The 12,345-nt window shown below is 41.9% G+C and overlaps 1 protein-coding gene across 13 annotated transcripts in view; it reads left to right on the top strand.

Moving 5' to 3' along the window:
* The window catches only part of si:dkey-178k16.1 (protein 4.1), an 82,965-nt gene that overhangs the window by 46,857 nt on the left and 23,763 nt on the right, over positions 1–12,345 (top strand). For 12 of the 13 annotated variants that reach the window (XM_061782568.1, XM_061782555.1, XM_061782536.1 and 9 more), the window contains 3 exons: positions 6,771–6,989; positions 9,134–9,221; positions 9,322–9,474. In XM_061782568.1, coding sequence (XP_061638552.1) covers positions 6,771–6,989; positions 9,134–9,221; positions 9,322–9,474 — 460 coding nt within the window. The other variant, XM_061782585.1, reaches the window with a different exon arrangement.

Below are 12,345 nucleotides of genomic sequence, written 5' to 3'. Positions count from 1 at the left end.
TGGGCGACCAACATCAACTGCGTCCTCAAAAAGGCCCAGCAGAGGATGTACTTCCTGCGGCTTCTGGGAAACATGGCTTGCCACCGGAGCTGCTGAGGCAGTTCTAGACAGCGGTCATCAAATCAGTCCTGTGTTCTTCCATCACAGTCTGGTTTGGTGCTGCTACAAAAAAGGACAAACTCCGACTGCAACGGACAATCAAAACTGCTGAAAGGATTGTCGGTACCCCCCTATCCACCCTTGAGGACTAGTACGCTGCCAGAACTAAGACAAGAGCGGGCAAAATCCTCAGACCCTCCGCATCCCGGTCACCAGCTCTTCTAGCTCCTTCCCTCAGGTAGGCGCTATCGATCAATGCAAACTAGAACTAGCAGACATTCCAACAGCTTCTTCCCACTTGCGATCAACTTCTTAAACACCTAACTTACAATTCCAATACAACATGCTGGCAATTTTTTGACTTGAGTTCGTTGTCACATTTCTGTCGGGCCAATTATATATTACTCGTGCACTCACTGTAGTAGTCTCACCACGCTGCACTATTTGCATATCTGTTGTTGACCAATACTGGCCACTCATGCCAGAGTAGCATCTGCTCCATTTGCACACTGACTGAGGAGTATCTGCAACATTTGCACAATCAACATTGTGCCAGATTATCGTACTACTCGCTTGAAGTCTCGGCGCCTTTTGCACAATGGTCATTGCACCGGACTATTGCAATATTAGTCATTCGAACGGCTCTAAGTGCTAAAGGACTGCATCTTTTTGCACAATTGTCCAAAAATTTTTTTTACCGGCATTACCAGAGCAACTAGCAAACCTTTATTGCTCAGTGGCGTTTTTTATTTTTTTTGTCAATGTCTTTATGTCTCAAAAGTGTTCTCTGTCAATTGACTGTCTGTTGTCGTACTAGAGCGGCTCCAACTACCGGAGACAAATTCCTTGTGTGTTTTTTGGACATACTTGGCAAATAAAGATGATTCTGATTCTGACCCTTGACGACCCTACCGAGGGTGTAGAGCTGGTCCACTTTTCCACGGCAAGGATGAAAACCACACTGCTGCTCCTGAATCTGAGATTCGACTTCCTGACGGAGCCTCCAGTACAATTTCAAATGTTTTAAATTCTGACCCAGGCTTCTTCAGTAATAAATAAATAAATAAATCTGATAAGTATCCAATGCAAATGCACTATGGACGATGAGGTCATGCTCATGCGACATGTCATCAAAAGGCAAAACAGTCACAATTGTTCATCAAAACTGATGCGAGAAAAGCAATGGCGTACAGAGGAGCAGAAAACAGTGTTGACAATACTTTTTTTTTTTTTTGAAAGCCTTGCACTCATTGTGTATTTGTCTTTTTCAGCTTCCTCCAAAGAGTGGCTTGAGAAGAAAATCCTGGACAAGGTACCGGTGGATGCTCGAGTTGGGAAGTGCCCATGTTAATCACGCAAAAGATGATGAACATAAACCAAAAATTGAACTCTCAGTCAGAGGTTCGCAACCTCTCAATGCTCCCCTGTGCCATGTAAAACCATTACAATATTGTAATTGTTATTGAATGATGTTATTTGTGTTATGCTATTAGGTTTATTTGATACATTTTATCTGCCTTGTTAAATAAAGTACTAAAGTAAAACACATAAAAAACAGCATATGCTGGTTTTTGCTTGTTTTCACCTATGCTGGTCTATGCTGGGTTTTTTAGCATACCTGTGTGCTGGCCAGTGGGGTGATTTAAGAAATCAAAATGGGGTGATAATAATAATTATGCATTCAATGAACTGGTTTCTACAATGATTCATAGGGTTTGATGTTCACGTGCTTGAAATAGGTCTGATCCACCCCACACGTCCGTGAGCTTTTGTATCAACTCTATATGTCCACTCTGCAGGGGTGGAGCTACGTGATGGCCAGGAGTGGCCGTGACCACCCAGACAGAAATTCAACCACTCTGGCGGCCAGTGTGTTTTTCAACGTGGAAAAGTTTGATCAGCAATTCCAAATCATCATATTTAATAAAAAATAATGTTGAGAGATAACTTTTTGTTGTTGTTACCAAACCCCTTATTTCAGTAACTTGAACAAAAGTTGAACAAACTATTATCCCTGACTTCTGATTTAAAAGCTAGTTATCCATCAATTTGCGTATATGTAGTACTACGATGAGGGAATGAAACATATGGTCTATTGTAGTGGTATTAGATTACACTTGAGCACGGCATGGTTTCAGCACATTCGGCGGACACGCCCACAGCACTTAGGAAGTAAGGCTTGATTTTTTTTTTTTTTTTTTTTTTTTTTTTACGATTCTAAAGCCTCATTTTACATGGTGTTTTTAATCATTCCAATTTGGCAGGGTTGTTAATAACACTTCTTTTGATTACTTGATTGTAAATTACTTGAGTTAGGCAATCCTCTGTGATGTAGCAAAAAAACTAAACGTTATTCTTGTAATCTTATGTCTAACTTTGAAAATATATAACCTTTTAAGTTGAAGGTGTTCTGTTTCTATATGTACCTTGCAAGTGACTATCGACCAGTCCAGGGTGTGGTTTTCCTTTCGCCCAGTCACATTGGATGATTCCAGGTACATGGGTCAAGCTCACCCATGACCCTGAATTGGATAAGAGATAAAGAACATGGAGGGATGGATGGAATTGAGAGTTGTCCGCTGGCCCTATAATAAAGTGAATCCTCTTTCTCTGTAGTTTATTCAGCATTGATTAAATGTAAATAGAATACCTGCAGCAGGAGCAATTCAGGTTTGGAATTTATGGAGGCTCTAACCTCATCTGTGTGTTTGTTTGTGCATGCATGTGTGCATGTTCAATCAAGTGCATACCATAAATCTAATATGCAATCCATATGTAGAGTTCTGCACCAATCCAAAAACATCAAATGAGTGTGTGTGATCCAGAGGCGTGAAGGGTAAAGATCAGATCAGCTTGTTTGTGGCCACCAATCATGTAGGCCCAAGTAAGAACAACTTTTTGCCATAAAACCACAAGACTCCAAATTCCAAATTCTACATTTGATTGATGGAGCAGAAAACAGTCAGTGTTGAAATGTATTTAATTTATTTTTTGTGTGTGTTTTTGTTTTCAGAATTGAATCAAAACAGAACAAGACTGAAATGATGAGTATCCGAATGATTAGTCATAATAAATGATAAACTGCTTAAATGACTGGTTATTCAAAAAGGGAATAAGTGACATTTCTGAAATGCTCTAACACCATGCTGCTTGAATTACCGACAGTGTTTATAAAAGATAGTTTTTTCCAAGTTTCCCAGTGAGCACATTGGTTATTTGAACACACAGGAAATCTCACTGGAGTTGTTTCAAACCCAAAGCAAAGGTTGGTTGTAACTTTTGGCATGATTGGTGGATATATTTATGATTTTTTTTCCCCTGAGCTGAAAGGTTTCTTGTCACCAAGACAATCAGTATGAATTACTGTGAAATTGTTTTTGGACAGGCATTTTATTAAAAACTTCACAGACAAATCAACCACTAGCTGTAAGTTCTATAAAAGTGTTCCGTTATACTGTACCATGGGATCTAATTAATTTTATTGAAACCAGTTACTTGTGTTTTTTCGTTTGCTGCACAAGGAATCAGCAATTGTCTTTGAGGCAATTTGTATGGGGCTGAACACCAATGTTTGCAATAGTCCATGCATAACAATTTGGTTTTTATTTACAACCCCAATTCCAATGAAGTTGGGACATTGTCCATCCATCCATCCATTTTCTGAGCCGCTTCTCCTCACTAGGGTCGCGGGCGTGCTGGAGCCTATCCCAGCTGTCATCGGGCAGGAGGCGGGGTACACCCTGAACTGGTTGCCAGCCAATCGCAGGGCACATAGAAACTAACAACCATTCGCACTCACAGTCATGCCTACGGGCAATTTAGAGTCTCCAATTAATGCATGTTTTTGGGATGTGGGAGGAAACCGGAGTGCCCGGAGAAAACCCACGCAGGCACGGGGAGAACATGCAAACTCCACACAGGCGGGGACGGGGATTGAACCCCGCACCTCAGAACTGTGAGGCTGACGCTCTAACCAGTCGGCCACCGTGCCGCCGTTGGGACATTGTGTTAAACATAAATAAAAAGAGAATACAATGATTTGCAAATCATGTTCAACCTATATTTAATTGAATACACTACAAAGACAATATATTTATTGTTCAAACTGATAAACTTTGTTGTTTTTAGCAAATCATTAACCTACAATTTTATGGCTGCAACACGTTCCAAAAAAGCTGGGACAGGTGGCAAAAAAAGACTGAGAAGGTTGAGGAATGAAGTCCCTGATGGTGTAGTGGTACACTCGCCTGACTTTGGTGCAGGCAGCGTGGGTTCAGTTCCCACTCAGTGACGGTGTGAATGTGAGTACGAATGGTTGTCTGTGTCTATATGTGCCCTGCGACTGACTGGCAACCAGTTCAGGGTGTAGTCCGCCTTTCGCCCGAAGTCAGCTGGGATAGGCTCCAGCGTCCCTCGACCCTAACCAGGATAAGCGGTGTTGAAAATGGATGGATGGAGGGTTGAGGAATGCTCATCAAACACCTGTTTGGAACATTCCACAGGTGAACAGGCTAATTGGGAACAGGTGGTTACCATGATTTGGTATAAAAGGAGCTTTCCTGAATTGCTAAGTCAATCACAAGCAAAGATGGGGCGAGGTTCACCTCTTTGTGAACAAGTGCGTTAGAAAACAGTTGAGCAGTTTAAGAACAATGTTCCTCAACGTACAATTGCAAGGAATTTGGGGATTTCATCATCTACGGTCCATAATATCATCAAAAGGTTCAGAGAATCTGGAGAAATCACTGCATGTAAGCAGCAAGGCCGAAAACCAACATTGAATGCCCGTGACCTTCGATCCCTCAGTCGGCACTGCATCAAAAACTGACAACAATGTGTAAAGGATATCACTACATTGGCTCAGGAACACTTCAGAAAACCAATGTCGGTAAATACAGTTCGGCGCTACATCCGTAAGTGAAACTTGAAACTCTACTATGCAAAGCAAAAGCCATTTCTCAACAACACCCAGAAATGCCACCGGCTTCTCAGAGCCCGAGCTCACCTAAGATGGACTGATGCAAAGTGAAAAGTGTTCTGTGGTCCGACGAGTCCACATTTCAAATTGTTTTTAGAAATTGTGGACGTCGTGTCCTCCGGGCCAAAGAGGAAAAGAACCATCTGGACTGTTATGGACGCAAAGTTCAAAAGCCAGCATCTGTGATGGTATGGGGCTGTGTTAGTGCCAATGGCATGGGTAACTTACACATCTGTGAAGGCACCATTAATGCTGAACGGTACATACAGGTTTTGGAGAAATCCATCCAAGCAACGTCTTTTTCATGGATGCCCCTGCTTATTTCAGCGAGACAATGCCAAACCACATTCTGCACGTGTTACAACAGCGTGGCTTCGTAGTAAAAGAGTGCTCCACTGCTTCCACATTACAGGGAACCTTTCATTGCTAAGTGACTCTCTGTACTGTGTTTCTAACAAATGGCTGTTCAATACCAGATACAAATTCCTTGTGTGTTTTTGACATACTCTTGAAGGGCTCGTCTTCAGCAGACCAACCAGACAGTCTTGCAGCTCTTTATTCTTTATTTCAAAACCAGGGTGATTCATATCACAGAATCAGGAAAAATAATTTAATGGAGAAACAACAAATGAAATTATAATAACAACAACTATGGGGCGCCATTTGTAAAGCGGCTCACACTGAAAATAACAGCAACATTTTGTCATATTGAGGTTCCAAACAGTTTAAAAAAATTGTATGAATTTTCGAGAGTTTAGAATAACATTTGAATATTTGTCAACTTTATAGTTAAATCCAAAGGTTAAATGTTAATTTAAATCTCAAATCTAAAATATAAATATATATTTAAATGTTTTATATATATATATATATACGCCCAAAGATAGCTGGGATAGGCTCCAGCAGCCCGCGACCTGAGTGAGGATAACCTGTAAAGAAAATGGATGGATATATATATATATATATATTTATATATATATTTTTTAATATTTTTTCATCGATACCCTCTCACTTATTAGCAAATTCCTTGTAATGTCTCAATAAGCAATCGCAAATTCCTCATACAAACACCAATGATTTACATCATGATGCCAATAGAAACCGGAGGAACCCCATGCAGGCACAAGGAGAACATGCAAACTCCAAACAGGCGAGCCCAGATTTGAGCCCAGGCCCCAAGAACTGTGAGGCAGATGTGCTAACAAAGATTTGTATGTACAGATTTTCTAAAAACATTTCATCTCTCTTTTCTCCTCTTCCTTTTTTGGACTTCTTTGTCTTAAATTTCTCTTTTTTTAATCTATATATTTATGTATGGTTTATGCAAAAGCATGTATTAAAGAAAGCTACAATATGCATTTTTGTCATGTCTTGAGAGGTATTATTTCTGTGCATGCAAGTGTGATTATCTATCCATGCCCTTTGTGACCCTAAAAAAAAAAAAAATATACAACTGGAAGTTTTTATCACACTTTCCTCATTGGCATTACTTGTGGTTGCATCACACATCCCACAAATATCAATTTATTAAGTTAGCAAAAAAAAGTTAATCCTTTTAGCTTCAGTCTAAAGTCTCCCGAGATTTGCTACAATGACAGTAAAGGATGATGTGTAGCGCCAGTTTTATTTGTGACGTCACGCTAGAATAAAAAAAGACTAAACCTAACAGGTGTTCGTATGTTTTACTCTTCAGGTATTACCTGTGCCTGCAGTTGAGGGATGACATCCTGTCTGGCCGTCTGCCCTGTTCTTTTGTTACGCACGCCCTCCTGGGCTCCTACACTGTTCAAGCTGAACTGGGTGACTATGAGCCTGAGGAACATGGGCCGGACTATGTCGCTGACTTTCGCTTTGCACCTAACCAGACACGGGAGCTGGAAGAAAGGGTGATGGAGCTGCATCGTAACTATAGGTCGGCACACAAATTTACCTAATTGCCAGTGATACTTTGTAGGGTATGGAAGATACTTTTTTTTTTTTTAACCTGTCCTGTTGAGCTGCATGGGCTTGCAGGCTTGCAGAATGGTGGATCTGTAGGCCTTTTGTGCTGGAACAGTTTTGCTGCGCAACAGGGGAGTTTGAAATACTCCCTCTGCTTATTTTTTAAAATGTTTTTATTATTCAGATGGTTATTGAAAATTCAGCCAGACAGAGAGAGGGACAGAGTGGACAAGGGGAATATGGGTGCGAACCACAGCAGAACAATTGTTAGACAGTCTAGATATTTGAGCACAAGTAACGTTACAACAGTCAAATCGCGTTCTTATTTGTGGATAGGGGAGGGGGCACCCAGTGAGGTCATGCAATAACTAACCAAGAGAACAAGATGAGAGAGGACAGAAAAGGGCAGGACAGGAGAGGATGTGGGAAATGAGCAAGGCAGTGCTACTGACAAGTGGTGCGGTGGGATTCTTTTTTTAGTGTCTAAACACCTCTAAGAACCTGTGAGTTGATATTTTAGTATAACCTCTGTTGTTATTAGTGGTCCCAGCACGAGTAATTAAAGCCTATTGCGTGTCTATGGAATTTATTAGTGAATGAACACCATATCACATGCATGTTAGTCAGCTGGTGTACCGAGTTGCTCAGCTGGCACATTGAAGAAGGGTGGGCCTGGCCCCCTCCATCCACAAGGGGGGGCCAAGCCAGCAAGCCCATCCAGAAGGGGAACCCAACCAGGGGGACGCCACCGACCCCCCAAGACCCAGGGACGTCCCGAGCCCAACCGAAGCACCCTGACCAGTCCCAAAGGGAGGGGTACGGGCATACTTATGCATACTTATATTGCATAACGTGTGATCTATGGACTACTTTCAACTGGATTAGCTATAAATTGCTTTTTTTTTTGTCACTGAGAATGTATTTCTACAGATGTGTGCCCAGTAATCAATGTCAGTAGACATTGAGAGGTATTTTTCCCATTTTGCTGTTGGTGAGTGTATTGAATTAGTACTTGAGATTAATTGTGTACTTTTGAAAGGAGTTTTTTTGTTTTGTGGGAGTAGTTCTACTATTTTCTGAACAAAAAAGGGTAGTTCTAAAGGATTCACGTGTGTTGAGAATCTTTTTAGGATTGTTGTTCTTTATAGTATTGAAGGAAGTTACCACCTCTAATATGAAATTCTTGGAATAAGCTTTCATGTGACATGAATGCATTTTTTTTTTAATAGGTGATGTAGGCGGTCAATTCCACATTGTTCCCTTGTGCTGCAGTAAAGGGGTATTTTGTTAATCGCAAAATCGGGATCGTGCCAGATTGGGCAGGAATGATATGGTGCTGACCGAGATTGCGTGGTTTCTAGACCTTTCCACCAAGCCGATAAAGTGGATGCAATAATCGGACTCTTAAAACATTTGTGGCATTGGAGAATTGTGCTGATAAATGGGAGGTTTGGTGCTATTGCAGTCTATCTGTTCTCGTTCCAGCCAAGATTGTTGTTCAACATTTGGATGTAACCATTTCATGAGGCACTGTATTTGGCTAGCTAAGTAATAGTATTTGAAATTGGGTGCGTCAAGTCCCCCTTCTGTTTTACCTTTCGGAAGGGTAGCTAGGGTAATTATATTTTTGTTATTTTTCGAGTAAAATTTTCAAATGGCGAAGTCCAGCATTTGGAACCATTTTATTGTGAGTTTGAAAAGGATGGTTGAAAATGAATAGTTAATTTGTGGTAACGTTTTCATTTTTACTGTAGCTATACGCCCTAAAAGTGAGATAAGTAGGCTGTTCCAACGTTTTAAATCATCACCATTTTTTTCCAATAGAGGTACGTGATTTAAATTATTTAACTCTGTATGTTTTGCTGATATATTAATGCCTAGATATTTTATAGTCCCTGTCGGAATAGGAATGTTTGGATTTTGGTCTGCAAGATTTCATGAGTTAGTTGTTATAGGGAATATTATTGATTTTGACCAATTGATAGCATATTCTGGTAATTGTGAAAATGTCTTAATGAGGTTAAAAACTGTTGGAATTGATGCCTTGGGTTCTGCATAAAGATTGATTTTGATTTTTGATTCAATGATGTGTCATTTGTGATTATCGCACCATAGGGGAATGAGTCCAGCAGAGGCCGAAGTGAGTTTTCTAGAAAATGCCAAGAAGCTCTCAATGTATGGTGTGGACCTTCATCACGCTAAGGTACAGAGACAAACTATTAGGGCTGTTACATGTACAGTACATGTAGCAGCATACTCTTAATACAGGGATTTTTCCACGCACTGTTGCCCATGCTGATTAGGATTCTGAGGGGATTGACATAATGCTGGGTGTCAGCGCCAACGGTCTGCTCATTTACCGAGACCGTCTAAGGATCAACCGCTTTGCCTGGCCAAAGATCCTCAAGATCTCCTACAAGAGGAGCAACTTTTACATCAAGATTCGTCCTGGAGAGGTAGATAAAAACAACCCTTTGGATGTCTTTTTGCGAGATGTTTGGATAACAAGGTTAGATTTCAATTTTTCATTTAAAGGCCCAGTGAACAGACCAAAAAATGTCTGCCAAATTTGAATTAATTAAAAAAGCCACAAGTATATAAAATAAGACTGCCAAATCCTGAAAAAGAGAGCCCACCCTCCAGTTGCAGGATTGTGTGGTCATGTCTACTGAGTCCACTCCGCGGAATCTTCAGCTGTCAATCACATAGGCGTCTGTGGCTCTTTGTGGCTCACACAGCCACACGCATCCACTTTGTCGATTAAACAGTTAACTTTCCCTGATACATCGCTGTTATGTGGATGCATATATGATACAAAACCTAGTGAGGCGGTAACTTATTGGACGAGCCGACGCCGTACTGCCAAGCTCGCTGCCTCATAAGCTTGCTACCCAGTTAGCTCGTTATCTCGTGAGCTAGCGCAAACTTATTTTTCCCGAAAGTGTCTCATTTGTGAGGGGCTTGTCTGGGGAGCTGTGGCAATTTGGAGGGGCCCCAACACCAGTGCGCCGGATCGTGGTAGGGTGCTCTAGCCACTGGTGGGCTGGCGTGGTGCGGGGAGCCGTTCCGTTTACCTGCTGCCTCGCTATCCGCCACATGTGGGGGCACACAACAGAGACACTGTGGCCCAAATAAGACATAACACTTCAGGGAATATGTATTTTTTTGGGTAGTAGGCATAGCTTGATGGACCATTGTACACTGTAGTGGTAGAAAAATGTCATGTTATTGTCATGAACATGCATGCATGCACACCAAATTTGTTCTCTGCATTTAACCCATCACAGTGAACAGATACACAAGTTAGTGGAACACACTGGAGCAGGGGGCAGCTGAAGCGCCCAGGGAGCATTTCGGGGTATCAGTGTCTTGCTCAAGGACACCACAGCCGTGAGTCCGGGAGATGTTGGCAGATGGTCCATTCGGGGTCTTGAACCAAGGTCACCCACGGTGGCAGGCGATGATCTTAACCATTTGACCACGGCTGCCCAAAAAAGAAAAAGAGTTTAATCCAATATGTCGGCAATCTGGTGCTATATTCTCAGTCTGCACATTTTCAGCACTTATCTTCAAACATATTTAATATATTTAGAAAAAAAACATGAACATGACTTTACTGGGTCTTGAATGGTTTCCCTGCTGGCAGCACATTGAAAGACAGGATAGCACGTCTGTCCCAGCATCATGTTTTCCACATGCTCGTTTGGCTTTTGTCAGGGGTGAATGTGAGTGTGAGTGGTTGTTTGTCTATTGCGTGCCCTCCGATTGACTGGTGAGCAGTCCATGGTGAACCCTGCCTTTCGTCAGGATAAGCTTCAGTTATAGAACATGTCCGGATGGTTGGAATAATGGAGTATGATCCATTATTTTGCCAAAGGTATTCGCACACATACTGCACCTTGACTCACATATAAATCTAAGTGACATCCCATTCCTAATCCATAGGGTTCAATATGACGTTGGTCCACCCTTTGCAGCTACACTATAACAGCTTCAACTCTTCTGGGAAGGCTGTCCACAAGGTTTGGAAGTGTGTTTATTGGAATTCTTTACCATTCTTCCAGAAGCGCATTTGTGAGGTCACACACTGATGTTAGACGGGAAGGCCTGGCTGTCAGTCTCTGCTCTAATTTATCACAAAGGGGTTGTATCGGGTTGAGATCAGGACTCTGTGCAGGCCATTCAAGTTCATCCACACCAGACTCTGTCATCATGTCTTTATAGACCTTGCTTCATTTTGGAAGAGGGAGGAACTAGCTCAAAACTGTTCCCACAAAGTTGGAAGCATGGACTTGTCCAAAATCTCTTGGTATGCTGAAACAGTCAGAGTTCCTTTCACCGGAGCTAAGGGGCTCAGCCCAGCTCCTGAAAAAAAGCCCACACCATAATCCCCCCTCCACCAAACCTTACACTTGCCACAATGCAGTCAGACAAGTACCATTCTCCCGGCAACCGCCAAACCATCTGAGTGCCAGATGGAGAAGTCGTCATTCGTCATTCTAGAGAACCCATCTCCACTGCTCTATAGTCCAGTGGCGGCGTGCTTTACACCACTGCATCTGACGGTTTGTATTGCACTTGGTGATGTATGCCTTGGATGAAGCTGCTCGGCCCTGGAAACCCATTCCACGTAGCTCTCTGCACACTGTTCTTGAGCTAATCTGAAGGCCACAGGAAGTTTGGAGGTCTGTAGCGATTGACTTGGCAGAAAATTGGCGATCTCTTCGCACTATTGCGCCTCGCATCTGCTGACCCCACTTGGTCAGTTGACATGGCCTACCGCTTCGTGGCTGAGTTGCTGTTGTTCACAAACGCTTCCACGCTCATACAATACCGCTGACAGTCAACTGTGGAATATTTAGGAGCAAGAAAATTTCATGACTGGACAAGTTGCACAGGTGGCACCCTATCACAGTTCCACGCTGGAATTCACTTAGCTCCGGAGGGTGACCCATTCTTTCACAAATATTTGTAAAAACAGTCTGCATGCCTCTGTGTGTGATTTTATACACCTGTGGCCATGGAATTGATTGGAACACCTGATTCCGATTATTTGGATGGGGGAGCAGAAACCTTTGGCAATTTAGTGTATGATGACCAAAGAAGTGCCAAAATCAAAGATGATATCTTTGAAATAAAATGTATTTTTTTCTTTTTCCCCTTTTTGAATTTCCTGTCACACTATTAGCCAGTTACGGATCTATAATTATTATATATAACTAACCAAGGATGATAGCTGTGACACAGTTGCTTCCTGTTGGCTTTTTTTCAGTCTAAAAGCAAAGCAAATTTATTTATATTGTACATTTCATACACAAGATAACTCC

This window comes from Phyllopteryx taeniolatus, chromosome 1 (genome assembly GCF_024500385.1).
Source record: "Phyllopteryx taeniolatus isolate TA_2022b chromosome 1, UOR_Ptae_1.2, whole genome shotgun sequence".
Lineage (NCBI taxonomy): Eukaryota > Metazoa > Chordata > Actinopteri > Syngnathiformes > Syngnathidae > Phyllopteryx > Phyllopteryx taeniolatus.
This window is presented reverse-complemented; position numbering and strand designations above follow the sequence as displayed.